At 44.1% G+C, this 27,693-nt stretch overlaps 1 protein-coding gene across 3 annotated transcripts in view; it reads left to right on the forward strand.

Moving 5' to 3' along the window:
* LOC308597722 (kelch domain-containing protein 3-like) overlaps window positions 1-27,693 on the forward strand; it is a 76,987-nt gene that overhangs the window by 43,278 nt on the left and 6,016 nt on the right. For 2 of the 3 annotated variants that reach the window (XM_081213758.1, XM_081213759.1), the window contains exons 14-18: window positions 3,987-4,035; window positions 11,979-12,069; window positions 18,264-18,364; window positions 23,410-23,494; window positions 26,687-26,791. In XM_081213758.1, the coding sequence (XP_081069884.1) occupies window positions 3,987-4,035; window positions 11,979-12,069; window positions 18,264-18,364; window positions 23,410-23,494; window positions 26,687-26,791 (431 nt within the window). The remainder of the gene's footprint in view (window positions 1-3,986; window positions 4,036-11,978; window positions 12,070-18,263; window positions 18,365-23,409; window positions 23,495-26,686; window positions 26,792-27,693) is intronic. The other variant, XM_081213760.1, reaches the window with a different exon arrangement.

Consider the following 27,693-nt stretch of genomic DNA (forward strand, 5'->3'; position numbering starts at 1 on the left):
GGACTGACTCCGTAAAAGGCAGCTTCTCAAGTTCTTGTGTAATTAGGGTTACATTACAATCTGGATTGCCTTGTAGATATGGACTCCACCTTCCTGCAAATTTGTACCGAAAAAGACTGAACTATGGCAATAACTGAGCAAATGTTTGAGGGAGACCTTCTGGGGCACCCTCTTCTACTCTTCTGCAGTGGTACCTCAGGTTACAGATGCTTCAGGTTAGAGACGCTTCAGGTTACAGACTCCGCTAACCCAGAAACAATACCTTGGGTTAAGAACTTTGCTTCAGGATGAGAACAGAAGTCGCACGGCGGCAGCGCGGTGGCAGCGGGAGGCCCCATTAGCTAAAGTGGTACCTCAGGTTAAGATCAGTTTCAGGTTAAGTATGGACCTCCGGAACAAACTAAGTACTTAACCCGAGGTACCACTGTACTATGGTTTTGCTGGGCTGATTATTATTTCCTTTTGGTACCATTTCAATGCTATTGCTTGTTTTCATGGTTTTGTGTCAATTTGCAAGTGGAAAGGACATCCCTGTGTGGCAAAGCTTCCCTTTCTCTCCCCCCACATGCCCCCCTCCCCATATCTTGTCTGGAGAGTGGGGGGAACCCTATACAGCAGCTCCTCAGGCTGCTTTCTGAAAAGCACTTGTTTGTTTGTTACATTTATATACCACCACTCTTCCCCCCCCCCCCCGATCTCAAGGCGTTGGACATGTTTCTCCTCTTCCCCATTTCATCCTCATGACAGCCCTGTGAGGCAGGTTAGGCTAAGAGATGGTGACTGGCGCAAGGTTGCCCAGTGAGCTTTGTGGCTGAGTGGGGATTCGAACTCTGGTCTCCCAGGTCCTAGTCCAATGCTCTAGCCCAGGGGTCAGCAAACGTTTTCTGCAGGGGGCTGGTCCACTGTCCCTCAGACCTTGTGGGGGGCTGGACTGTATATTTTTTTAAAAAATGAATGAATTCCTATGCCCCACAAATAACCCAGAGATGCATTTTAAATAAAAGCACACATTCTACTCATGTAAAAACACGCTGATTCCCAGATCTTCCACGGGCCGGATTTAGAAGGCGATTGGGCCGGATCCAGCCCCCGGGCCTTAGTTTGCCTACCCATGCTCTAACCATTACACCACACTTCTCTCTCAAGGTCTTATGCAGAATGGTGGGAATGGGGCTATAAGTGTTTGCTCCCTTCTTGAAGTGGTTTTAATTGCTGTGATTGTTTAATGGTTGTTTGTGTTTTCTAGCTGTGGTTTGAGTGCTTCATTGTTTATTGTTATTATTAGGTTTATTACCAACTAGGGCAGGTTAGAGCAATATGAAATACAATGTTAAAACCATGTAAATCAATTACTGTTCTTGTCAAACTGTCTCTTTTCATTGTTACATTATCGGGCAATAGCCAACTAAGTTATACTCAGAGTAGATCCACTGAAATCAATAGACTTTCATTCTTTGCCCATTTTAATGTTATTTTAGGTTCTAATTTGTGAGAGACTACAATCATGTTTCTCTGTTAGAAGAATGGGCTTGGATGTCACTCATTGTTTTAATTTATTCATTAGCCACATTGAGCTCATTAAAGAAAGACAATATATAAATGCTTTAAATCAATTGATAATCCAAAAATATAAAAGGGTTTTAAACACAGGAGGAGAAAGAGAACAAATTATAGTTCATTGGACAACTTGCCATTTCTCCTTGACTGATAAATGATCACAGAATTATCACAGAAAGGGGATTGATAAGATTATTGCTGACTTATAATGATTGAAAAGCACTTTGAACATTAAAACTGCTGTAGAAATGATTGATATTTGAAATCCATTTCAGAGGTTCTTCCAAGTAGTTAACTACATTTTATGCATCAAAGGCTTGAGAGGTCCATATAAGCTACCAATTTTATTTTGCTTTGAGCATTGGAACATTATTTAAAAACAAGAAACAAATCCTCCTAGATCTCTCTCTGTAAATTAAAACAGTGAACACCATAATGTTAGCATTGCGGATATAATGGAATTACTATACATTGACTTGACCCTTGCCATTGTGCAGAAGCAATGATAATTTGTGGCTTTATTGAAAGCCATTGAACACTCATATGTTCCTGAAGAATTAATGTCACTATTCCACCCTATAAAACAGAGTAAGAAATTAGTGCCTGGATTACTGCATATCTGCACAGAGCTACTAAAGTAGACTTTATACTAAATGTGCTGTTTCAGCCAAAGCTGTAGGGGCATATGTAGTTCTCTGTGCAGGGATGCGGGTGGTGCTGTAGTCTAAACCACTAAGCCTCTTGGGCTTGCTGATCAGAAGGTCAGCGGTTCAAATCCCTGCAACGGGGTGAGCTCTTATCATTCTGTCCCAGTTCCTGCCACCCTAGCAATTCAAAAGCACGCCAGTGCAGGTAGATAAATAGGACCGCAGTGGCAGGAAGGTAAATGTCGTTTCTGTGCTCTCTGGTTTCTATCACGGTGTTCCAGTTTGCCTCCTCCAAGTGGAAGAAACCTGGGCAGTGCTGAATGTCACTTCCATTGCCAGGTGTGTCCTGCTGGAAACAGAAAAAGGCTTCCCCCTTGGCCTGCCTGTATATCCACTCAGTTGCCAAGTGCTTTTGTGACATCACAAGAAACTCACAGCCAATTGCAACGGCTGGGGAGGCATCATCTTTATTGCTTTGAACCTCACAATGGTGGGTGGACCTGTCAGTGATTGTGTGCTTGTTTATTTGGGACACGGGTGGCACTGTGGTCTAAACCACTGAGCCTCTTGGGCTTGCCCATCAGAAGGTCAGCAGTTCGAATCCGCACAACGGGGTGAGCTCCAGTTGCTCTGTCCCAGCTCTTGCCACCCTAGCAGTTCGAAAGCACACCAGTACAAGTAGATAAATAGGTACCGCTGTGGCAGGAAGGTAAACGGCATTTCCGTGCTCTCTGGTTTCCGTCACAGTGTCCCATTGTGCCAGAAGCAGATTAGTCCTGCTGGCCGCATGACCCGGAAAGCTGTCTGCGGACAAACGCCGGCTCCCTCGCCCTGAAAGTGAGATGAGTGCAGCAACCCCATAGTCGCCTTTGACTGGACTTAACTGTCCAGGAGTCCTTTACCTTTTACCTTTGCACCTCCCATTCTGCCACTTTGGGTAAAATGGGAAGTGCCGCATGGCCACCACCATCTAGGCTGCTCACCCCACCCCACCCCACCAACATCCACATTGGTTTTGGGCTCTGCAAAATCTCACATGATTTCAGCATGATCTTGCCCCAAATCAGCACAAATGCTGCCAGTAGGGCAGGCAAGGAGCTGGCTGGGGCACCGCCTGAGGCAGAGTGGACCTGCCTCACTCTGCCTAATACCTGGGCCGGTTCCATCTCTGTTACGTTTAGAAGAACATCACAACATTCTTCATTTCTCCTCCCACACTCCACATCTTTGGCAGCCGCGTGGGATGGAGAGGTAAATGTGAAATTTCCGATATCATGAAACGTATTACGTTCTGTTCAGTTGTTACAAAGAGGGGGGTAGAATTTAAAATACACAGCTGTTGTTTTTGACAGCTGGATGTTCGGCAACGTATCTGTTATTAGTGCTTAGACGCCACTCTCTCAGACTAAATTTTGTCAGCAAACATAAAAAATGTCTTTACTTTTAGACTTATTTATATATTGTATTTCCATACTGCCTTTCTTCTGAGGCACCTAAGGTGGCTATAATATTGTAAAAATAAATATTGAAAGATATAAAGTGTTACGCTGCTGATGTGAACATACCCTCAGTCTTGGAGGAAGAAAGCCATAACATTTTTGCTAGGCTCATTTATCACCTGCAGAAGCTACCAAGCAACCCTTGTATATGCATAATGGTAATTACGTTGCCTTGGACAAAACAGACCTCACGGTTTTTTCTTAACGATCAAATGGTAAGCTGTTGATTTCTTTTTAACTGAAACCTAGTGCCTAGCCAATGGATGTTTCTGTCTCTTTTCAGTTATGAAGGAGATTCTTTCAGAACTGGGAATCCAGGGAGTAAGCAGCAGGTATTGTGTCTGTCATTCTTCTTTTCCTCTTATACATTCTCAGAGGGAAAGGGGCCGGAAACACCAATTATTCTTGTAATAATGGTAGTTTGTATGTAAGGAAATAGTAAGGAAAACCTCTCCCGTATAACTGTGTGTGTGTGTATGTGTGTGTGTGTGTGTGTGTGTGTGTGTGTGTGTTAAACCACAGAGCCTAGGACTTGCCGATCAGAAGGTCGGCGGTTTGAATCCCCGCGACGGGGTGAGCTCCTGTTGCTCAGTCCATGCTCCTGCCAACCTAACAGTTTGAAAGCACGTCAAAGTGCAAGTAGATGAATAGGTACCACTCTGGCGGGAAGATAAATGGTGTTTCCATGCGCTGCTCTGGTTCGCCAGAAGTGGCTTAGTCATGCTGGCCACATGACCCAGAAGCTGTACGACGGCTCCCTCAGCCAATAAAGCGAGTTGAGCGCCGCAACCCCAGAGTCGGCCACGACTGGCCCTAATGGTTAGGGGTCCCTTTACACATATACACATATACACATATATATACACACACACAGTGTGTGTGTGTGTGTGTGTGTGTGTGTGTGTGTGTGTGTATATATATATATATATATGCAGGTTTTGGTGTCTTCGGGTGTCTTCCCGTGTAAGAGTTGGGGTGTCTAGGCGACGTTTCGACGAGGTCTCACTCGTCATCTTCAGGCTGGTGCTTTCGGCTTCTTGTTACTAGAACAGAGCAGGATCTCAGTGTTTGAGTTCCTATAAATACTGTTGAGGGGGTGTGGTGTATAGCCTCCAACGTTCTGGGCAGAGAGGAAGTTCCCAGGTTAGTGTGCCTTTTCTTCTTTTGTTCATTAATTACTTGAGGGATATCTTGAGTGATTTCTTGAGTGATATTCTGAGTACCACTTAGGAGGGTCATTAGGTGTGGATTAGTTGCTAAAGCTTTCGTGTCTTGACCTCTTGAGCTTGTGAAGAGTTTTTCTGAGAAGATGGCTGTACTGCACTTAGTTGTGCTCTGGCTTGGCTTCGTGTATAGGGGCGAGCTGTGGTTTTGTGCCCTGTGCCAGCCAGATCTGTGTAGGGATTGCAGGGGGGTGCAGCATCCGGAGGTGCCACTATGGTTTGGCTACTGGATGGTGTCTGTAATTTATCTGTGGAGAGGGTCTGGGTTTGGGTCTGGTGTGGTTGATTGGAGATGGCGTTCTGTGTGCACACTAACCTGGGAACTTCCTCTCTGCCCAGAACGTTGGAGGCTATACACCACACCCCCTCAACAGTATTTATAGGAACTCAAACACTGAGATCCTGCTCTGTTCTAGTAACAAGAAGCCGAAAGCACCAGCCTGAAGATGACGAGTGAGACCTCGTCGAAACGTCGCCTAGACACCCCAACTCTTACACGGGAAGACACCCGAAGACACCAAAACCTGCATTCCTGTACCCGTGAAAATCTACGAAAGCAAATATCTCACCTCTACGGGGAGGAAACCTTCCAGCTGACAAGAACCTACGAGAAACTAGAAATCCGAAGAGCCACCATCTTATGTGATCTCTTATTCCTACGCAACTGCCGAGACAACAACTTAATTCCCACATGCTTCCAACTTAAATTCCACTCTAAAACCCCAGCTACCGAAAGGATCCTGAAACGAACTGAACTATCCCTAATCAGAAACGAACTACATAAGAAAAGATACCTACTAAACCAAACCAACAAAGATCTGCTCACTCTTCACCTCAAACTCTGTAACAAAATCCACCCTGCACTCTGGGACAAATGCAAACAACTAGCCGTTTGGAGAGCTGAAACAGAGTCCTCACATAAGACAGACACACACACCAACAAACTCCACAAACTAAACGCCAGAAGCCCAGCCACCCTCCACAACAACCCATGAAACAAACAGTACATAACATATCAGACAGGATCCTCACCTCAACTGAAACCAAAGTACTCTCCAAAGGTTTCAACTTTGCAGTCGCCCCGAGACGCATCCCCACGGAAAACATCATATGCGGAGTCGAAGCTAGCCTAACCAAAATCAACCCAGATGAAGCCAATAAAATCAGACTTGAAGTCACCAACATCCTCTGCTCCAGCAAACCACCCAGAAGCAATTTACACAAAGAAGAACAGAAAGCACTCACCAACCTGAGGAAAGACAACAACATAATCATTCTCCCAGCAGACAAAGGTAATGCCACTGTTGTGATGAACACATCGGACTACCAAGCAAAACTATCAAATCTACTCCAAGACCCTACCTACCAACCTATAAAAACAGATCCCACCACCTATCTGGAAAAAACCACCAAATCCAAAATAAAAGCCTCTCCTATCAGTGAAGAAATCCAGCTAAGAATCATCCCCAGAGAAAAATCATCCAGATGCCCCAAACTCTACGGTCTCCCCAAGATACACAAAGAAGGAACACCACTCAGACCAATAGTCAGCTCCATAGGCTCACCTCTACAAAATCTCGCTAAATTTCTCGCTAAGCAACTTCAGCCCTATGCAGAATCTATCGCTTCACACGTTACAAACTCCTTCCAGTTCATAGAAACAATAAAGAAGCAAAACCTACATCCCGATGACCTACTTGTGAGCTTCGATGTTGTATCTCTCTTCACACAAGTGCCCATTAATGAAGCCTTGACAGCCATTCAAAACAAATACAATCCCCCCGAATACATCCTGGACCTGACCAACCACTGCCTAACCAACACGTACTTCATCCACAATGGACAAAGATACAAACAGATAGAAGGAGCACCTATGGGATCACCCCTCTCACCGGTCATCGCAAATCTGTACATGGAACACTTTGAAACCAATGCTTTAGACAAGTCAGAACACAAACCCAAACTTTGGCTCAGATATGTTGACGACACCTTTGTAATTTGGCCACACGGGAAGGAAAAACTAGATAGCTTCCTCACACATCTCAACAGCCTACACCCCAAAATACAATTCACTATGGAAATAGAAGCCAACAACCAACTTCCCTTCCTTGACGTCCTAATCTACAAAAAACCTGATGGCTCCCTAGGACACACTATCTACCGGAAAGAAACACACACCAACCGCTACTTACATGCACAATCACACCACCACCCTGCACAAATAAACTCCGTAGCCAAGACTCTCATCTCCAGAACCAAACGCCTGGCTGACAAAGACCACTTGACAACTGAGTTACAGAATCTCTCAAATGTGTTAATCGCCAACGGATACCAGCAAAACAGGGTTACGAAGCTAATCCAAAAAGAAACACCCCCCAAAAACCAAGACACAGAAGAAAACAATGGCATGGCCCTCCTTCCTTATATCAAGGGCACTACAGATAAAATTAGCAAAATCCTCCATAAACACAATATCAAAACAGCCTTTTGCACCAACCAAAAAATAGCCAATATCCTCAGAAACCCCAAAGATAAAATCCAGTTAGAAAACCAAGGGGTCTATGAAATACCCTGCAAAGTCTGCCCAGCCACGTACATTGGACAAACAAACAGACGAATAAATGCACGTATCGCAGAACACAAGAATGCCGTCAAAAAAGAAGAAAAAACTTCCTCTCTTTACCAACACATGAAAGAAACAGGACACGAAATTAATTTTGCAGATTCCAAATTGCTCTTTAACATGGAACATCACCACAAGAGAATAATCATGGAAGCCATCGAGATAGAGAAACACCCTCACAACATGAACAAGCGTGACGACACGTCCCGCCTGCCAGACATCTGGAAATTAGCCCTCCCCACAAAAACCGACACCAGAACCAGAGGCACACAGAACGCCATCTCCAATCAACCACACCAGACCCAAACCCAGACCCTCTCCACAGATAAATTACAGACACCATCCAGTAGCCAAACCATAGTGGCACCTCCGGATGCTGCACCCCCCTGCAATCCCTACACAGATCTGGCTGGCACAGGGCACAAAACCACAGCTCGCCCCTATACACGAAGCCAAGCCAGAGCACAACTAAGTGCAGTACAGCCATCTTCTCAGAAAAACTCTTCACAAGCTCAAGAGGTCAAGACACGAAAGCTTTAGCAACTAATCCACACCTAATGACCCTCCTAAGTGGTACTCAGAATATCACTCAAGAAATCACTCAAGATATCCCTCAAGTAATTAATGAACAAAAGAAGAAAAGGCACACTAACCTGGGAACTTCCTCTCTGCCCAGAACGTTGGAGGCTATACACCACACCCCCTCAACAGTATTTATAGGAACTCAAACACTGAGATCCTGCTCTGTTCTAGTAACAAGAAGCCGAAAGCACCAGCCTGAAGATGACGAGTGAGACCTCGTCGAAACGTCGCCTAGACACCCCAACTCTTACACGGGAAGACACCCGAAGACACCAAAACCTGCATATATATATATATATATATATTTGGTTTTTCAAATTAAAGTTTTATAATCACATATCCAACATACAACATAAAAACAAGATTCCAAGGAATCTCCTGGATTTCCCTCCTCCCCTTTGTGGGTCCTATTGTGAGTCATTTCCTCCTGCATCTTTTTTGATAATCCAGATCTTTTACCTCTCCACTGTGTCCAAAATACACCAATTTTTCCAATCCTACTTACGATTTTAACTGTTTACAGTGGTTTTTAAGATAAATTATAACTTTCCCCCATCCTTATTAACATCTTGGTCTTCCTGATTTCTGATCCTTCCGGTCATTTTTGCCCTTTCATCATAACCCATCAACTTAATCTGCCATTCTTCTCTCCCGTATATATCAACACAATGAGTTTGGGATTGTTCCTGCAGCTTTTAGGCTGCAACCTATATCCACTTCCCTGTGATTGAGCCCCACTGAACTCAGTGGGACTTAATTTGGGGCAGACACGTATAGAGTTGTCTTGTTAGGCCGCATGCTTATACACCAGAGGTTAGGACTCCAACCACTAAGGGCCCCAGCCAACAAGGCCACTGGTCAGGGATGATCAGAGTTCTAGCTCAGTAGCTCAGCAGCATCAGCTGGGCTTACAGGCATGTATAGGATTGTGTTTTTCCTGCCATAAATCTAAAACAAGCAAACAAAAAGCAGAATGAAAGAAAAACCAGCTGTTATGTACGGAGCTTGGATCCTAGAACAATAGGCAGGTAGGATCCTAGAAGGCAGCAACCTGATTGGTCTGCAGGAGCCGCCCAATCCGGCTCCAGGAGGAAGTGGAGCAGGAGGAAGTGCAGGAGCAGCCCAATCAGGCTGCAGGAGGGGAGTTGAATCAGCCAATCACGTGGGATCCATTGTGTATATAATGTATATATAGCAGAGGGTTTTTTGGGGGGGGGCACTCACTCACTGTTTACCATGAGCTGAAATAAAGAGCATGAAATCAACACTCAACTCCAAGTATATTTCATCAACCGTGAGAAAAACATGGTAAAAAAAGAAGCAAATCATCCTACAGTAATGTTAAAAAGAAATATGGACTATGGAAACTTGATGATACAGAAAGGCAAGCCATAAACCCATCACAGCCTTAATGCAGTATTATTCTTCATTGATTCTATTAAAACCTGTGGCACATAAATTCAAGAAAATGAGCTTGAAATTGGCACGCTAGAATCCAGTGCTCAGATGTTGCTTTTTGCACGTGCAACGATAGAATTGTTACCATGGGCAAAGAAAATGTTTTCTTGTTTCTCAATGGCTCCATACGAACATGGTCAGGTTATCTGCACAGTTTCCAAATGACGTGAGATATCTGGTTGCTCACATACAACACCCCCCTGTGCCTATAAATATCTAGCTAGCTTCCTTTTTACATAATGGGATGTTGATGAAATAAATTGCTTGAAGACGTCAAAGGAAGGGATGGGTCTCTGACTTTTTTCAAAGAGGCTTGCTGTGGATGGGGAGAGAAGAAGGAGAGATGAAGGATTCAAGGACAAGACCGACAAAAACCTTAATTCAGGTCCTGCCACTAGCAAAATGTCTGTCATTTCAGCTATTCCGAGTATATATTGTTACACACACACACACAATCTCCAACGTGGGATCCCAGGGAGTTTGAGGCACTTACCCAAGGTCTGTGTTTCCTTTTGGTAAAGATGAGGCACAGCAGAGAATGTGGTGTCTTTATGATATATGGTTTATTTACAAATCTATACAGCCTGAGCCTTGGATGGCAGCATCTGCAGCATTCATACTCCAAGAGGTTCTGCCCTCCCCCCATAAGCTCAGCATTGGATTCAAACAGCCCCCAGCCATAGCCCTCTGAGTCGAACTGAGGCAAACTAAGGCTCAGGGGCCGGATCCAATCGCCTTCTAAATCCAACTCGCGGACGGTCCAGGAATCAGCATGTTTTTACATTAGTAGAATGTGTCCTTTTATTTAAAATGCATCTCTGGGTTATTTGTGGGGCATAGGAATTTGTTCATCCCCCCCCTTCAAAATATAGTCTGCCCCCCCCACAAGGTCTGAGGGACAGTGGACCGGTCCCCTGCTGAAAAAGTTTGCTGACCCCTGGTCTAAACCACTACTTCCTTCTCTGTTGCTTAACTCCTAATGCTGACCTATTCTAAGTTTGCTGACCTCCTAATGCTGACCTATTGGCAAGCTCACACACTGAATTCCTTTCATGCTTTGTGTTCTAATGGCTCATTACCCCGCAGGCTGAAACTTCATGCAGGAGCACAGCCTGGCTAGGGCTGCCATATTTTGAAGAGTCAAAAAGAGGATGCTAGGACGACTCTCATTTTAAATACCCCTGCTATATGCTAGGGCTATAGAAGCTGAAATACATTGCCGAAGGGGGCAGGAGAGGAGAAGAGGAAAGCAAGTCTTCAACCACAAGTTATGTCTATGTCTCATCCAAAAAGTACAGCCAGAAACGTTTTGGCAATTTTTTTAAAAAAATCCACCCAGGCAGAATTTTTATCCCTGAGAAAGAGGACATGTCCTGGAAAAAGAGGACACATGGCAACCCTAAGCCTGGCTTAGTTCTTAACACATGTTACCGTATTTTTTGCACCATAACACTCACTTTTTTCCTCCTAAAAAGTAAAGGGAAATGTCTGTGTGTGTTATGGAGGGAATGCCTACGGGTGGCATGCCTACGGATTTTCCTCCTCTAAAAACTACGTGCGTGTTATAGAGCGAAAAATACGGTAATTTCCTAGGATTTGGAAGTGTCTCTTTTTTCTTATTCTTTTTTAGTGGTGAAAAGAAAAGAAAAAGAGAAAAGTGAATGAAAATGAAAAGAAAGGAAAAATGCTCAATTCCATCTCTATACATTAGTATGCAGATGTATATAATATTATTATCCTAGTAAAATTTTATTTATCAATAACCTATATTCTGTATAAAGTCATCCAAATATCTTTATATTTATCCAAGGGAAGTCTGCATTTATAAGCGGTCTGTTCACATGTTGCTACTATTGTCATGTTGTCATGCCATTCGTTAAGGGGAATCATATCTCTGGTCTTCCAGTTCATCAGTATCCATCTCTTAGCCACCATTAGGGCATGTCAAATCCAATTTTGCTGTCCTGTTATCAATTTCCATAAAACAGGTATATAGTTCAAAAGAATATTCACCTCTGAAAAATCTTAATTTTTTTCATAGCATCTTGTTTATATAGTATGTGTCTAATACATATCTTAACAAACAGGTCTAACAACCAGTTTTTAACACTCTAGCCTTAATTAAATTCTAACACTAGCTTAATCTGGAATTTAGGGTTTCTTGTATCCACAGATTCATAACAATATAGATGAGAGACACGTTCAGGAATGGCTTTGAATCCCTTAAGCAATTAGCTTTCCAAAACCTTATCTCCAATTACGTGCATATTTTATGTGCAAAGCGGGTGAAATACCCTCTCTGCCTCTCCCTGTCTCATTATGATCGTGTGAAATTAGTATGATCCTAAAATCAATCTAAACCCCACCCCCCTCATGTTTGAATGTGCAGGTTTACTCCCACCAAAATCCCCAAAGTGAAATATGAATTGACAGAATCTCCTTTGCTAAGTGGATCCGTTTCTCCACCGCCTCCTGTTCTGGTAAGTGCCTTATTTCCATTTTGCCTGATCAAGAAATCTTTACAATTTCTCCATGCTGGACATAGGAACATGTGAGAGGCTTCTTTGCCTTGCAGCTATGCGCCTGTGGATTCGCAGGATATGTTTAACACTGTGACATTACACCTTAGGTGTGCTTCAAGTATCTGAGGGGATCCTTGTGTGTATCTGCCAACTCACCCACCTCCCAGCGAAGAACGAGATCTTTTGCCAGAGCCGCCTTTCCCATACGGCTTAGTGGTGTGTTGCGCCAGGGCGCTGGTATTTCAGGGGTGCCCCAACAAGTGGGGGAGCTGCGCGGCTTTGCCGGCAGCCTCCCCTTTCCCTGCACACCCGCCAGCTGTGCCCTGTCAACCATATGGCGGGCGGGTGCGCAGCTTCCCTCCCAAGCCTCTGCGGGAATCATTCTCCTGCATTGGCATGGGGGAGAGTTACACACACACACACACACCCATGGCTGGCAGTGCGCAGCTTCACACACACCCCACTATCCATGCTAATTTTGGGGCGCTGAATGGATATTTGCACCCCAGCGCCGCATCTGCTAAAGACGGCCCTGCAAAAGGCGCTGCTCTAAGTGTGCCTTGAGTGAGGTCTGACCCAAGAACTAGCACACAAACCAAGTTTTGGAAAAGGAAAAGTTCATTTATTGAAACTGAAGAATAAAAGGAGTGTCTCCACCCACATCATTCAGCCCGGACACTGAGGTCCAGCTCCGAGGGCCTTCTGGCAGTTCCCTCACTGTGAGAAGTGAAGCTACAGGGAACCAGGCAGAGGGCCTTCTCAGTGGTGGCACCCGCCCTGTGGAATGCCCTCCCATCATTATGTCAAGCAGATAAACAACTATCTGACTTTTATAAGACATCTGAAGACAGCCCTGTTTAGGGAAGCTTTTAATGTTTGATCTTTTGCAGTGGTACCTCGGTTTAAGAACAGCCCTGTTTACGAACAATTCGATTTACGAACTCCACAAAACCGGAAGTAGTGTCCCGCTTTGTGAACTTTACCTCAGTCTAAGAATGGAATCTGAACAGTGGAAGGGCACTGGCGGCAGGATGCCTCATTAGGGAAAGCACGCCTTGGTTTAAGAACGATTTTGGTATAAGAACAGACTTCTGGAATGGATTAAGTTTGCAAACCGAGATACTACCGTACTATGTTTTTATAGCCGCCCAGAGTGGCTGGGGCAGCCCAGCCAGATGGGCAGGGTATAAATAATAAAATTAATATTCTTGTTATCAAAAGCATATAAAGAACAGTGCAGTTTTAGGACTAATTTAAGTGTGGCAACACGGGCATCTACAGTGGTACCTCGGGTTACATACGCTTCAGGTTACAGACTCAGCTAACCCAGAAATAGTACCTCAGTTAAGAACTTTGCTTCAGGATGAGGACAGAAATTGTGCTCTGGTGGCACAGCAGCAGCAGGAGGCCCCATTAGCTAAAGTGGTGCTTCAGATAAAGAACAGTTTCAGGTTAAGAACGGACCTCCGGAACGAATTAAGTACGTAACCAGAGGTACCACTGTAATTGCAATTGTAGATGCATTTGATTATAGTCCTGACACATTGATAACTCTTAAGCAAAACAATTTAAGACATTCCATGCTAGGAGAAGGAAAATGGCGAGGGTTGGAACTATGGCGGACGTTCATACAAATTTGTAGAAATCGGCTGGGATTGCCAAGTTAGACCTTTTTTCTGGCTCCAACTGAGCCACTACTTGTCAGCAGAAGGATAAAAATGTCGGGGGGAAGCCTCTTAATCAGAATCAGGAGTGGAGTGCCTTAGGCCTGCAAGGTCTCTCGCTCTTGCTCTCCGCTCTGAACCCGAGGCATCAAAACCCTTCTGCAAAGCATCATGGCCTAAAATGAAATGAAAGCTGTCTTTTCAAGGGCAGAGCGAAAGTGACATGGCGGAGCTAAAAACGGCCAATAAACATTCTTTAAAAAACAAACACACAACTGCCTAAATGCGCTTTCCCCTCTCATAGTTGTATTATATGAGGGAGGGCTGTTAGTGAGATCCAAATCAAAGGTGACCCATAGTGAGAGTGTTCCTTTACTCTCCTCAGAAAATGGTAAGGGGGCATATCGTATCTTTATGACTCATCTTCCCTGCCACTGTCGCCACCCCAGGCAGTTGTGCAGCATGGCTTCAGCTTGTCAGAACACCTTTTTGATACACAACCCTTGAGCCTTGCCATATAAAATTTATAATTGGGAGAAAATCACTCCTAGCCAGGGGGAGCGCTTTGCCCACAGGGCTAGGTAAGAATTCTTCAAGACCGGTATACCCCCCAACATTTCTTCAATGAAAATAGGGGCGTATTATTATTATTATTATTCCCTGCCCATCTGACTGTGTTGCCCCAGCCACTCCGGGTGGCCTCCAACACATATTAAAACATCATAAAACATTAAACATTAAAAAAACTTCCCTACACACGGCTGCCTTCAGATGTCTTCTAAAGGTTATATAGTGAAATAGAGGGGACTTTCATTCATTCCTCCTCACCACTATGAGCTGAATAAAGAACATGAAATCACTTTGCGACTCTGAGTATGAGTCGCAAAGTGATTTCATGCTCTTTATTCAGCACATAGTGGTGAGGAGGAATGAATGAAAGTCCCCTCACAGTATCTGCTTTATATACATTATTTACACAATGGGCTGCACATGATTGGCTAATTCCGGAATTCTACTAGATTCACTTCTATCTGGAGCAGGATTGGGTGGTTCCTGCCAACCAATCATACTGCTGCATTGTTCTAGGACCAATCAGACTGCTGCAGTTTGGATCCTATTCAACTCAGTACATAACATATAGTTACTTATCTCCTGGGCTCCAGGGTTGCTTAACTCCATACCCTCCAATATTTCTCCAATACTGGGGACGTCCAAAGGAAAAGCAGAATATTCCGGGATCAAAACAGAAACCGGGCCTGTCCCTGGAAAATAGGGGCACCTGGAAGGTATGGACCTGTTTCAAGGATGCATCCGGTGGTTTGCCACTGTTGTTGCCTGCCTGTTCTCCTGCATTTAAAGCCAAGGTATCTCTGTCATGTCATGGGGTATTCAGTGGAGAGCAGGAGAAAATGCAAAAGAGGAATATGTATATATCGCTGGGTATACCATGGCTTATGCCAGGCCCCAGTCCACTGAGACGTACCAGGTTCTGGTGCCATAGGTCATCCTCACAGGGGCATCGGTGAAAAATAAGACAAAGGTAAAGTGTGCTGAATGTCTTGAGCATTCTTCCTTTAGTGCCGTAAGCCTTACGTTAATTTAAAAAGAATGACTTCCTGCAAGATGGATTTGACATATGTATCTAGGATTTCTGCTTGGTTGGTTTTTGGAAGTGGTTTTTTTTTCCATCAGAAAGAAAGAAAGAAAGAAAGAAAGAAAGAAAGAAAGAAAGAAAGAAAGAAGCAATGTTTTCCTAGGGAGTAGTAAGGAAAGAATACTATTTCATACCCTCCAACATTTCTCCAATTAAAACAGGGACGTCCCATTCCACAATGATAATTTTACTATTTATACCCCACACATCTGACTGGCCTGCCCCAGCCACTCTGGGCAGCTTCCAACATATATAAAAATAAAACACTGAACATTTAAAAAAACCAAAAACCACTTCTTTATACAGGGCTGTCTTTAGATGGCTCAGGGGTCGGATAACTCCATACCTGCCAACGTTTATCTGATGAAAATAGAGATGTCCGTGGGTGGCGCTGTGGTCTAAACCACTGAGCCCAGGGCTTGCCGATCGGATGGTCGGCGGTTCAAATCCCCGCGACAGAGTGAGCTCCTGTTGTTCGGTCCCTGCTCCTGCCAACCTAGCAGTTTGAAAGCATGTCAAAGTGCAAGTAGATAAATAGGCACCGCTCCGGCGGGAAGGTAAACGGCGTTTCCGTGTGCTGCTCTAGTTCGCCTGAAGCGGCTTAGTTATGCTGGCCACATGACCTGGAAGCTGTACGCCGGCTCCCTTGGCCAGTAAAGCGAGATGAGCGCCGCAACCCCAGAGTCGGCCACGACTGGACCTAATGGTCAGGGGTCCCTTTACCTTTAAGGAAAAGTAGGACATTACAGGTTCAAATCAGAAACCGGGATGGCTTCTGTAAATCTGGGACTGTCCCTGGAGGGTCTGCTATTTCCCCTACTGAGACAGGTAATATTTCACAGGCTCGTGGTTACTGCATCACTTCCTGACCCCCTTGGCAACCTGTGCTATTGGGCACCAAGAGATATCCTGCCTCAAAAAGTAGATTTTTGGGGTACCATGAAAGATGATTATATTTTTACCCCACCTCATTTGGATTTCTGCCTCTGGACCAAAATAGCCCAGGCTGTCTGTCTCTGACCCACAGAGCCCCAACATGGTAATTTGTTGGCGATGTGGCTGATTCCCGACACTGGGCAGCAACAGCAAGGAGAGACATAGCTTTCTTTTCCCACAACACACCCACAGCCCAGCTTCCCGCCCTTTGGATTGAATGCTAAATTTGGAAGTGTGGGAACTGCCCCTTGAAAAAGAAGCAAAGGTGGCAGTTTTGTTAAAGGGGGGGGGGAACCCCTCCAGAATCCCAGTTCTGCTGAGACCAACCAAGATGTTACAGCAACACAGCAAGCTTTCAAGTTCTCTAGAACTTCACCAGGCAAGTTGTCACACAGGGTACTGTGTGAGGGGGAAGCAAAGCATTTTTCGAAAGCTAGGTTAGTGCTGTAGCCAAGAGATCGACTTGTAGACTTAATTCGATTTTCAAAACTGAAAAATTGAATTGTCTTTTTCTCCTGTGAGCTTTCCACGTTAACATGGGGTGCATGATACAGCTGAAAGCCCATATCTAACTCAGGGCGGACAGGAAGAAAATACTATAAATAAGTCAGAAATTAAATTGTTATGACAAAAGGGTGGGGAAACGCTATGTAAAATCACAAAGACTTTTTCTTTACTCTGCAGCGCCATCTGGTGTTGCATGTTTATAACACATTCAGAGTGCTGCTTTTTGACTAGCTGAGTCCGAAGTATTATATTATTGTAAACTGTCCTGCAGTCAGTTTTGATTAAGGGTGGTGTTTGCAAATTTTAAACAAATGGATCCAAGGGCATAGTTGATTTCATGCACACGTATTGGGGTGCTGATATATTCCTTGCGATGCTTTGCCGCTGCTAAATTCTGCAGGCTGCTGTTGTGTAAGTACTGATTCCCATGCCCTGGTGCAACTGGAGCAGTTTTGCTCACATGCCTGCCCCAGAGTATCAAACAGCAGGCTTAAAATTTAACAAATATAAATAAATGAACCCTTTTTCTAGTGCAGCTGTGTTTGCCATTCTTGTTGTGTAAGGGAGCCCTTAGAAACCCTTCAGGTCTCCTTTTTGTACTTCTTCCAGCACTGCAAGAGAAAGTCTTTGCCTCTCTATGATCTACATATATTGTCTCCTGCAGATGTGAATTGAAAAGCATTGCTCAGATGCTATTTCAAATAAACTATTTGCTGGAGGGACCCATTTAAACGATCCTTGAATCATTTGCTTATATACATTTCCCGGCTTGCCCCATTATCACCATTGCTTAGCAGATTAATTACTCTGTACTTAATTTGCTTAGCAATTAAACCACCAATTAAATATTTGTCTACATAACATACTCCTTGGCAAATGAATTAATTAGTAGTGAACGTTGAGAAATGACTTGTTAAGCAGGAGGGCATTGTGTTTAAAAGAATAGGTTTGGTTACATTGTGCTACGACTTATTAATAATAGCTTTATTAATTAAATAAATGCCGAGGATTGGCACTAATCCCTTTAGGTGCTGGAACATAAGATAGGATAATCAAATACAAAATCAGAGGGAGATCTCCTAATACGTTGTTGCAGAGGGGGTTCGACAGGAGGATGAATGAGAGAACAAGATTATGGACCACTTTAATTCTGGATCAATATTGTAACAACAATATTCATCTCTCCCTTTTCACTGCCACCAAGGAGGAAATAATTGTGCTAAAAAAGGGGCTGCACTATGAGGGGGGAGAAATGTGACTCTTAACACTGAAAGCCTGCTGTCTCTCATAGTAGAGAAGTTAATTTTTAGAAAAGAGGCGGCCGGGGTGAGTGTGTTAATCCTTATTTATAGTACCTCATATTAACTAATACTTAACGGCTTTCCACTCAGACACCTCAGCTGCAGGATTTACATTCTGTGCGTAACCAAGCAATGGACATGATTACAAAGGCCTTTACTTTGCTGGACTCCGAGTTTCAGAAGCTCAGCACGTAGGTATTGTTTGGCATCAATGGAAATGTTGTTTCTTCTTCTTCTTCTGGATCCTTCATTCTCTTTCTTATTTTTTTATTCGTTTTTGTCTTTAACAATTATCATCACAAATCCCCAGACTTCCCTCCACCCCTCAGTGGTTTCCCTCGTTATTCTTTTCCAACTGCATCGTCTATGGTTCTCCATATTTACTTAATGCTCCAATCTCACCATAGTTCTCCTTACATTGCAAGTGGTTTTTTTATATAATCCTGCCAATGTTTTTAATTGTTTACAATGTTCTTTTAAGTAACATATAAATTTTCCCCATTCTTTATTAAATTTATCATCTTCTTGATCTCTAATCTTCCCGGTTATTTTCGCCATTTTGGCATAGTCCATCATCTTTACTAGCCATTCTTCTCTTGTGGGTACTTTGTCTTCCTTCCATCTTTGGCAAATAACATCCATGCAGCTGTCGTAGCATACATAAACAGTCTTTTCAGCTCCTTTGGTATTTCTGGACCTAGAATTCCTAGTAAAAAAGCTTCTGGTTTTTTCACAAAAGTAATTTTAAACATTTTTTTCAACGCATTATAAATCATTTCCCAATATGCTTTTGTCATCTTGCATGTCCACCACATGTGGTAGAATGTGCCTTCTTTCTCTTTACACGTAATGGAAATGTTGTTGCATCTAATGCACAGTTTCCCAAACTTGGGTCTTCAGCTGTTTTTGGACTACAGTTCCCATCATCCTGGCAACTGGTCCTGCTAGCTTGGGACGATAGGAGTTGTAGTCCAAAAACAACTGGAGACCCAGGTTTGGTCTCCAGTGAAGGACAACAGTCGATGTCTTTAGATGATTGAAATCAGCATATGTTTGACAATAAGTTATAGAAAGTTTATTGCTGTGAAAATGCTGGATGATGGTTCTCATTACTTTAAGGCATGGGAAAACCTCACTGCAAATTTGGATTTCCCCAATGTGGTAAGGTGGGGGAGGGGAGAATCCAATATAAAATCACATGTTACCCAACCTTGTGGGGTGTCATTTTGCAGGGTACAATCTATCACCACACTGCACCCTGAATACATTGGTGAGCTCCTCGTTGGTGGGACCGGGCGTGACACACATGTATTCCCCTGCCCCAGTTTTTAACCCACTATTTGGTGCAAGTTTGGTATATCAGAAAGCTTGTATCTTAAATATTTTACAAAGTGATTGGCCTTGGCATAGGTCAACAAAAACCTGAGGACATGCCCACAGTGGATCTCAGGTTTCCAGATCTCAGTGAGAGTGGGGAAGGAGGAACTGAGGAGAGGGGACAACACAGAGAGTGAATAGATCCCATCAATACATCCCACTAGTGTGGACAGGAAACACTGACAAGAGTTCAGCTGAGAACTCAGATGTTATAAGGGGGGGGGGGACCCTGCTCCTTTTTCCTTATGGGGTATCCAAGAGCCCGTATAGAGTCCTTAAGTGGGTTCCCTATCGGTAGGAGAAAATAACAGAGGCCAACCAGAGAATATTGAGAAGCGAAGCAGCTAGTAAACCTGATATTTATTAACTGTTGCAACAGGGTCCTCACTCACCACATGCAGGAGGGAGGAGGGACCCAGAACAATGGTCCACAAGCCCTTATATAGACATTTGAAATTGCCTTATATAGACTTTTGAAATTGCTCAAGACCACCTCCCAAAACATCATACATACATCACAGAAGGGGGCAGCCTACAGCAGAAAGACATCACAGGTCTACAGCAGAAATCCTGTTTGCCAGGATATCTGTTAATGGTCACTGATTGCTTTACCTGGGCAGCCCTGGCCATTCTTTTGTGATGGTAAATACTTTTAGTTCCTGAATCCAGGTCACAGGCTCACCCTATTCATACACAAATACGCCCTTAAGACAGGTAAGCAAAAGACAATGGAGAGGCTTTCACCATTTCCTTCCTCCTTGCAGAGAAATATTTGAGGTCAATTTGGGAGAGTCAAAAAGGTTTGGGTGACTCAAAATGGGTTCAGGATTCCTCTCCTGTATTATTTCAGACATGTGGTTTATATACTTATGTATGTGTTTGCCTTGTACATTATTTTATATTTGGGACCTTAGAATTCTTAAAACACAGGTTTTGTCCAAAACTGAGTTCACCTCAGGTTTGGACAAAAGCACACATAATAAAATTTGCACTCTAGTATGTACACAGCTTGATGCTGGCGGCACTGTGGATTAAACCACAGAGCCTAGGACTTGCCGATCAGAAGGTCAGCGGTTCGAATCCCCACGACGGAGTTAGCTCCTGTTGCTCGGTCCCTGCTCCTGCCAACCTAGCAGTTTGAAAGCATGCGAAAGTACAAGTAGATAAATAGGTACCGCTCTGGAGGGAAGGTAAACGGCATTTTTGTGCGCTGCTCTGGTTTGCCAGAAGCGGCTTAGTCATGCTAGCCACATGACCCGGAAGCTGTACGCCGGCTCCCTTGGCCAGTAAAGCGAGATGAGCGCCGCAACCCCAGAGTCGGCCACAACTGGACCCAGTGGCGTAGCGTGGGGGGTGCAGGGGGGGCCGGCTGCACCGGGCGCAACATCTGGGGGGAGGCGCGCTCGCACTCGCAGCTCTCCGCCCCTACCAGGTGCTGACAACCCAATTACTTGCCTTGCCCCGCGTGCTGACAACCCACGCTACGCCACTGACTGGACCTAATGGTCAGGAGTCCCTTTACCTTTATGTACGCAGCTTGAGAGGCCTATCCTGGAAGGAGTACACATTCTGCTTTCCTCTGCATCTAGCGTGCTCCTACTGCTGGCTTGTGAAGCTGTATACTCAGACTTTAGCCACAATCCACATGTGTTCCTGTGGTTTCTTGAAAAATACTGCATTTTGATCTGTCCCCTGAAAAACCTCCAGATTAGATCCGATTTGAAAATTTAAATGGGGGTTGGGTTGTGCATTTGTTTGTTTGTTAAAATAAAAAATAAAATAAACTGGGGGAGAGAGAAAATGTAAGCACATGAAGACATCCATGCCCCCTTTGTGCCTCCCCGTGTGGACAAACCGTGGTTAACTTGGAAACACATCAGGCTTTGCTGAAGTCTACAATGACATACAAATGGGATTTGATACACAGCAGGGGTGCTGGTGGAAATAGCTCCCTGGTTTCCAGCCCAAAGTCTCCTCTTAGCAAACAGCCAGGCTTGCCAAAGGAAATGCAGAAAGCGCAGAGCCACTTTCCAGCTCTCCGAAACACCAAGCCGGCATGCCGCCCGGGAAGGCGCAGTTGCAGGAGGGATAAAAATATCCACGGAAGAAAACCTAGGCAAACTGAAAAGTTGTATGAAAAAAACCAGGAGAGAAAAAGTCAGCCCCCAGCCAAACTTAAGTTCCACTTCTTTATAAGCTTCCCTAATATAAAACCCATCTCATTTCAACTCATAGGCTACATTCTGGTTACACCCCTGAATAACTTTACTCCTCATTAAAAATTAAAGTAAAGGTAAAGGGACCCCTGACCATTAGGTCCAGTCGTGACTGACTCTGGGGTTGCGGCGCTCATCTCGCTTTACTGGCCAAGGGAGCCGGCGTACAGCTTCTGGGTCATGTGGCCAGCATGACTAAGCCGCTTCTGGCAAACCAGAGCAGCGCACAGAAACGCTGTTTACCTTCCCGCTGGAACGGTATCTATCTACTTGCACTTGACATGCTTTCGAACTGCTAGGTTGGCAGGAGCAGGGACCGAGCAACGGGAGCTCACCCCATGGCGGAGATTCGAACCGCCGACCTTTTGATTGGCAAGTCCACCCGCGTCCCCGCATTAAAAATTAGTCCTCTCTTAATTAAGGACTTATACCAAGATTCTAGGTCTTCTTCATTCCCCTTCCTTTAATTCTGTCCCTGAATCTTGTCAAAACTACATCATACTTCCCACCCAAGCCAGAAAAAAAGAACATTGCAAGCATTTGTCTCTCTCTGAAAGAGAGACTTTACTCCCTGACACACTTTTCTCAAACTAAGTGCCCAGACCAAAAGCTTCTGTCTCTAAATGGGGGGTGGGAGGAGTTGTCTGAGAGAAACACAATATTTCTTTTTAGCAAACAGGTGGTGCCAACCTCACTAAAATAATTCACAGATGAATGAAACTCAGCTTTCTACTCCCCCGTGCCCTGAAATTAAATCTCCTGGACCTATATTAGCGTAACATTTAACTATGATTTACTTAAAAGTGATCTATGGATTTCTACCTTTGAGTTTAACATAAAAGCACACATTTGAGTAATTACCAGTCAACAGGCAAAGTGATTGCTCACCTGCCTTGACCTTGACGTGTCCAGTTCATATTTTTAGATCCCTGCCCTTTCATCCTATCTTCTGTAGCACCTGCCCTGTGAAACGCCCTCCCACCAGATGTCAAAGAGAACAACAACTCCCAGACTTTTAGAAGACATCTGAAGGCAGCCCTGTTTAGGGAAGCTTTTAATGTTTGATGCATTACTGCATTTTAATATTTTGTTGGAAACCACCCAGAGTGGCTGGCGGAACCCAGCCAGATGGGTGGCGTATAAATATTATTATTATTATTATTATTGGAATTGGGGTGCTTTCCCATGAACTACTGCTTGCCAGTTTAACCAAACAGAAGCATAGGTAATTCTTAACCCTGAGCAGGAAACTTGTAAAATGGAAAGGTTCTCAAAAATATTTAAAGCATTAAGATATTTCATCCCTAATTAAACAACAAGTTCTGTGTTGACCCGGCACAGGCCTGAATCAGTCACAGAGATTCTCTCTCTCTCTCTCCCCCCCCCCTGTTTATAATTAAAATGGGGGGGGGGGACCAGGATTCACTTGTCTAGGGTTTCTTCAAGCTCTATCACCCATCAAGACTCATCTTCAAAGGAAGATGTAGAGACTACCACTGTTTTTATCTTAACATCCGTATGGTAGGAAGAATGATCCCTGTCTTCAAAGAGGCTCTTTCCTGCTCCTCCATCTTCATGATCATTGTGGCTTCTTGAATGCAAACATTTAAACCTTTTATTTTCTCCTGTGATCGTCTTTTCAGTGCAAAAGCTGAACTGGTCCAGGAAACACTAACTTTTCAACGTGAAAAAGAGCAGTTCAACAAACATTTTAAAAATCAACAGAAGGTAAGTTTCTGCTCCTCCATGAAATTCTGGGCCTAACATTCCTACATCTTCTTAGGTAGCTTTCACGTGTGACAATTGTTTGGTACACTGATGAGTAAATGGTCAAAACAGGTTGAAGCAAGAGGAAATCCAGTGATGACCATAGTAAACTTTTAGGATGGCTGGTATTGCTTAATGGGGTACATTTGACATGGAGAACATGGTTAGCAACCATAAACACATGACCTGCTCTGGAGAGATGTTTGAGGGTTGAGTCCCGCTAATTGTGATTTGTGGGAGCGGGTGGCGCTGTGGTCTAAACCACGGAGTCTCTTGGGCTTGCCGATTGGAAGGTCGGCAGTTTGAATCTGTGCAACGGAGTGCGCTCCCATTGCTCTGTCCCAGCTCCTGCTGACCTAGCAGGTTCGAAAGCACACCAGTGCAAGTAGATAAATAGTTACCACTGTAGTGGGAAGGAAAACAGCGTTTCCAGGTACTCTGGCACTCATCATGGTGTCCCGTTGCGCCACAAACGGTTTAGTCATGCTGGCCACGACTCGGAAAGCTGTCTGTGGACAAACGCCAGCTCCCTCAGCCTGAAAGTGAGATGAGCGCCACAACCCCAGAGTTGCCTTTGACTGGACTTAACCATCCAGGCATCCTTTACCTTTTACCTTAATTGTGATTTAATGGGACCTTGTTGCTTGGTTTGATGCAGTGACACTTCTGTTGCTAGATCGTTTTGAAATACTGTCCGCTTGCTCGGTTTTTGTTGTTGTCACCTACGGAAAGATAATATTTAAAATGGTTGGAAGAATTCTAGGCCAGGGATGGGTGGACTTTTGGTTTGTGGGAAATTTTTAAACTCCAACCCCAAGATCCACCAATCTGGGTGCAAAAAGATTTCCATTGAGAATTAAAGAATTCTGAGCCCATAAATATATCCTAGTATCAGAACTGAATTGGCGCTCACAGCCCCCCTGCAAAGAAACCCACTCACTGTTATCCCAAACTCCCTTCATTTCAGGCATATAATTTAGGGTTTAGTGGGGGGTGGGGGATTTTCTTGCTGCTATGGTTAAACGTTTGGGAGTAAGGTCTCCTTGCTGATCCACTGCAAATCACACAAGAGTTCTAAGAATCTCTCTTCCCACCACCTGTGAGCATTTTAAATTGGATCTCTGGAGCTATTCTGAATGTCTCATTGGTCTCCGTCACTGAGATCTGGTTGTGGCCATTAGAACATTAGAACAACTTTCCCTCCCCAGTAGGGGCAGCCCTTTTCTTAACATAGCGCAAGAGTTGAATCCGATGGGTAGAGACCCCATTGGCAAGGCCCAGTGTTAATCTATCACAGGGCAGTCCAACCTGTGGGTCACCTGTGGGCTACAAGCTAGGCATTCAAGAGAAAGCATCAAACATGAAGCATGAATATATATTTTTGTGCCTTTTTTATGGTATTGATATTTTGTTGAAAAGTTTTCAGTTACAGTGGTACCTCGGGTTACCTACGCTTCAGGTTACAGACTCCGCTAACCCAGAAATAGTACCTCAGGTTAAGAACTTTGCTTCAGGATGAGAACAGAAATCATGCGGCGGTGATGCGGCAGCAGTGGGAGGCCCCATTAGCTAAAGTGGTACCTCACGTTAGGAACAGTTTCAGGTTAAGAACAGACCTCCGGAACGAATTAAGTACTTAACCCAAGGTACCACTGTATAAAGAAATACAGTCAAACCTTGGTTGTTAAACGTAATCCATTCCGGAAGACCGTTTGGCTTCCAAAACATTCAACAACCGAGGCGCAGCTTCCGATGGGTTGCAAGAGCTTCTTGCACTCACGTGGAAGCCGTGTTGGGCATTCGCGTTCCCGAAAACCGGAGCATTTACTTCCAGGTTTTCGGCATTCAGGAGCCGAAACGTTCGAAAACGGAGCCATTCGAGAACCAACGTTTGACTGCAAAGTGATACAAAGAAAAAAGAGGAAGAGTAAAATAAAAAGGCACAAAAATGTGTAGAGAGAGAAAAATATATATATGAATATATAAAAAATACCCTACTCTTTTATAGATTTGATATTATTATCCCAATTCTTTTATAGATTTGATATTATTATATATACGTATATAAATATTAACAACCTACTACATTTTGTATAAACTCATTCCAAATACTGTCATATTTATCCAAGCAAAATCTATGTCTGTAAGTAGTCCGTTCATAAGTTGTGAGTGTTATCATATTGTTGATCCATGAATTAAAGGGGATCATATCTTTATTCTTCCAGTTCATCAGTGAGTCTCATGGCTACCACTGAAGCACGGAGAATCGATCTTTGTTGTCCCCTTGTTATCTTCCAATGTCATGCATTGTTAATGAAAGCGCACATCTGTTTGTGTATTAAGTTTGTTTCCAAATTAAATATATTACATCTATTGTGTATTTAATTATACGTATTAATTGTGCACCTAAAACGATATTAAATAGTATTGAATATATTGCAAACACTTTGAATTATTCCTTCCAGTAGCACCTTAGAAGAAGTGTGCATGCACACGAAAGCTCATACCAATAACAAACTTACCGTATTTTTTGCTCTATAAGACTCACTTTTCCCCTCCTAAAAAGTAAGGGGAAATGTGTGTGCGTCTTATGGAGCGAATGCAGGCTGTGCAGCTATCACAGAAGCCAGAACAGCAAGAGGGATTGCTGCTTTCGCTGCACAGCGATCCCTCTTGCTGTTCTGGCTTCTGAGATTCAGAATATTTTTTTTTCTTGTTTTCCTCCTCCAAAAACTAGTCTCGTGGTCTGGTGCGTCTTATAGAGCGAAAAATACGGTGGTTGGTCTCTAAGGTGCTATTGGAAGGAATTTTTTTTTTCCCCGACTACGGCAGACCAACACGGCTACCTACCTGTAACTTTAAATTATGACATGGGAATTTAATTCAGTGTGTGGGTTCTGTGTCAAAGTTCTCTTGCGGCCCACTTCATACTGAAAGTCGGACCACCCTGATTTATCAGATACTTTTTGGTCCTGTTCTGCTACTTCTGCTTTCACCCCTGGCTGTGCAATGAAAATAGCTTGTGGAGCTGTGCCAGCTCTTCCACTCCTTCCACTGTTACGTTGGATCTCATCCTATAACTTTAAATGTGTGACTGAAAAACACTTAAAACCTTTACGAGTGTGGATTTTATTTTATTTGCAAAAATAACAGGAGCTCCAAGAGATGCTGGAGAAGCACAAAGCTCAGAATGAAGCGTGGCTCCAAGCCAGAGCCGAAGAGAATGACAAAGAAAGAAAAGAGCTCTGCAAATTGAGGGTAAATATTACAAGTTAGGGCTTTTCCTAATGCCCTGTCCCTAAGGCTTGCTTTCCAGGCTATTCGCGGAACATTTACTTAGAACTGTACACTGCTGTTGCGCGTCGAGGTCCCCAAGACACCCCCCAAAGAAAAACACAATTGACAATTTTTGTTTAAGGTTTTTGGCATAATTTTGGCCACAACTTTATTCAAATTACAGCAATGTGAGTGGTTGCTTAGGCATTGGTAGCACTAACTGACAGCTCTGACATTTGCACCCCCCGCGAAGTCAGCAAGGATAAGCCACCTGGGGAGAGAGACGGGACTGGGAATCAAGCCTCACCTCTCCCCAGAATGCTCCCAGGGGCTTGCGTGGCCCTAGCCCCTTGCCAGGGGTTTCGGACAAAAGCATGGGAAGCCCCTGGGTTCCTTTAATGGAAAACCCTTGCAGCAGCAGCAGCATTTTGGAGGGGCAGGCACAGCCAAATCCATACCCCTCCACCAACCAATTCCCAGACCAATGCCTAACCGCAAACCTTACAAGTTGTGACGATTTGCTATGCAGTAGGCAAAAACCAAATGGCCCCAGCCAATCTGCCAGATGGACAAAATTCCTACCAGGCCCCTGCTCCAAAGCAGACGACCCCATGACAGGCATAGCAAGGCCAAGCAAACAGACTAAAATTAGGGAAGGGAGGGCGGGTGATCCGAAGCACGCAGCGAAAAGAGGAAGTTCGTCACTGCGTGCATTGTATTTAACAAATAGGGCTGTCAGTCAATAAATGGCAACATATAAATCTCCCCAGTAACAGCCCGCCCCTGCTTAAAGGATGGCCAAACTCTTTTGCCCAGCAACAGTGAGGTGTCTTGTCAGCCCCAACCGCAACCCGTGCTCTCCATGAGGGAGAACACGCTTTGCA

This window comes from Podarcis bocagei (genome assembly GCF_964188305.1).
Source record: "Podarcis bocagei genome assembly, chromosome: 11".
In the NCBI taxonomy this organism is placed as follows: Eukaryota; Metazoa; Chordata; class Lepidosauria; order Squamata; family Lacertidae; genus Podarcis; species Podarcis bocagei.